Source organism: Etheostoma spectabile, chromosome 20, assembly GCF_008692095.1.
Source record: "Etheostoma spectabile isolate EspeVRDwgs_2016 chromosome 20, UIUC_Espe_1.0, whole genome shotgun sequence".
In the NCBI taxonomy this organism is placed as follows: Eukaryota; Metazoa; Chordata; class Actinopteri; order Perciformes; family Percidae; genus Etheostoma; species Etheostoma spectabile.
This window is the reverse complement of record NC_045752.1, coordinates 3,629,728-3,631,542: the sequence shown is the minus strand read 5'-3', so window position 1 is coordinate 3,631,542 and position 1,815 is coordinate 3,629,728. Positions and strand designations below refer to the sequence as shown.

The following is a 1,815-nucleotide window of genomic DNA, read 5'->3' as shown; positions in this document are numbered from 1 at the left end:
GTGTGTGTGTGTGTGCGCATTGTTTATAATAATGGAAAGGTTGATATTTATAAAACATTAATGTTTGTCCATGTGCTTGTTAGAGTCAACAGAGAGTAAGCAAAGGGAGACTTGCTTTACTATGCAAGCGCTGAACTAATTCCACCAGCGCTGGGTGTCTGTGAGGCACTGAGGCAAAATATTAACAACATTGTATATCAGCCTGAGAAACCCATCACTTCTCCGTAGCGCAGCTACATAAAGAGCTCATCTAGAGTTATAGCCTACGACTAGACCATGACCTCTCTCATACCTTCTCTCTCTTTCTTCTCTTACAGCAGATCCTCCATCATCGTGTCCGCTCTTGTAATTACCAGTCACCTCGCTTTGTTTTCTCCTCTCCTTCATATCCTCTTCTGACTTTCTTCCTCCATCACTGCCTCCTATCTTCTCACATGCCCCGTCAACCTTTTGTCTTTCTCCCTCTTTTCCCTCTCTCCCATAACCCTTCCCCGCTCAGACTTTTGCCTTAGTGTGCTGAAAAGCTGATAGCGGCGATAAATAACCCCCCTTTCAGCTCAAATCCCCATTGCCGCCTGCTTTGCTCCTTCGCTCACTTATCATCTCTCCTTCAGTCCTTCAATATGTCCATCTAGCCAGCCAGGAACTTGTTAGGTGCTCATTTTCATTACATTTGTGACTATGGCCTGCCAGTATTCGTTCTGCTCATAAATCACTGCTATCACTGCTATCTTTGTCTTTCTCCTCTCTTCCCACCCGCATCCCTATTTCTTTTCAAGGTCTCAACTACTTATTTCTCAAGACAACCCCACCTCACGGTATCGTATGCCAAACCTACATTGATGAAGTTTAAGTTGACTGAACCCTTTAGTGATCAAACATGGACCAATATTTAGAAGTAACAAGAAAACGGTGATTTATTTATCAACTGCATGGTTAGCCTAGCAGTGCCATGCACTCAGAACTGTTCATAAGCACAGTTAACTGGTAACGCCTGCTGCGATGAGTAATTGAAAGTCCTGGAAAAATTGCATTAAATTCAATCCTAAACATCAGTCTCCAAAACTGGAGTTTGGTGATAAGTGCACACCAAGTATGGATGCCTCATCCTTCACTGCTCGCTATCTAAGTTGTTTTTTTTAAACTCTCCCTTCCTCTAATCTATTCCTAGAACAATGAGTCATTTTGCTCGCCTTCACCTCACTCTTCACCTTCTCCCTTATCTTTGACTCACTTTACCTTTTTGCTAGGTTCGTCACACAGTCTCTCGCTTCTTCTCTCCTTTATCCCTCATCCTCATGTACAGATTTGTGATTCACTGTCTCTTTTCTTCCTCTTCATTATATCTTCTGTCCAGGTTTGTGACGATCTACCGCGGTCCCAGCCACACCTACAAGGTCCAGCGATTGACTGAGTCCAGTAGCTACAGCTTCCGAATACAGTCCGTCAGCGATGCTGGGGAGGGTCCATACTCTGACACACACACCTTCTCCACCACCAAGTCTGTGCCCCCTGCCCTCAAAGGTAAGCGGACCAAGGCAAAGTGTGTGTTTTGTTGCGTGGATGATGTCACTGCCGCACTCTAGGATCCACCTGTTTGTAAATCCATCGCTAAGTTTGTACGTAAAGTTCCTTTCTTTGTTCTTACAAGATAGTTTCAAACAACACAAAAATGATAACTATCTTCACTAGTCAAGACTTGAGCTATGTGTTAATTGATTGCTAGGAAACATCTGTTGCGCCGTCCAATCAAAAGACTATATAGACTGGAAGTTACAATAACATCACAAGCTGTTTTATAACTTTTTTCGGGGG

At 43.5% G+C, this 1,815-nt stretch overlaps 1 protein-coding gene across 4 annotated transcripts in view; it reads left to right on the top strand.

Moving 5' to 3' along the window:
- The window catches only part of fndc3ba (fibronectin type III domain containing 3Ba), a 103,142-nt gene that overhangs the window by 96,545 nt on the left and 4,782 nt on the right, over positions 1–1,815 (top strand). For all 4 annotated transcript variants that reach the window (XM_032499780.1, XM_032499781.1, XM_032499782.1 and 1 more), the window contains exon 25: positions 1,358–1,524. In XM_032499780.1, coding sequence (XP_032355671.1) covers positions 1,358–1,524 — 167 coding nt within the window. The remainder of the gene's footprint in view (positions 1–1,357; positions 1,525–1,815) is intronic.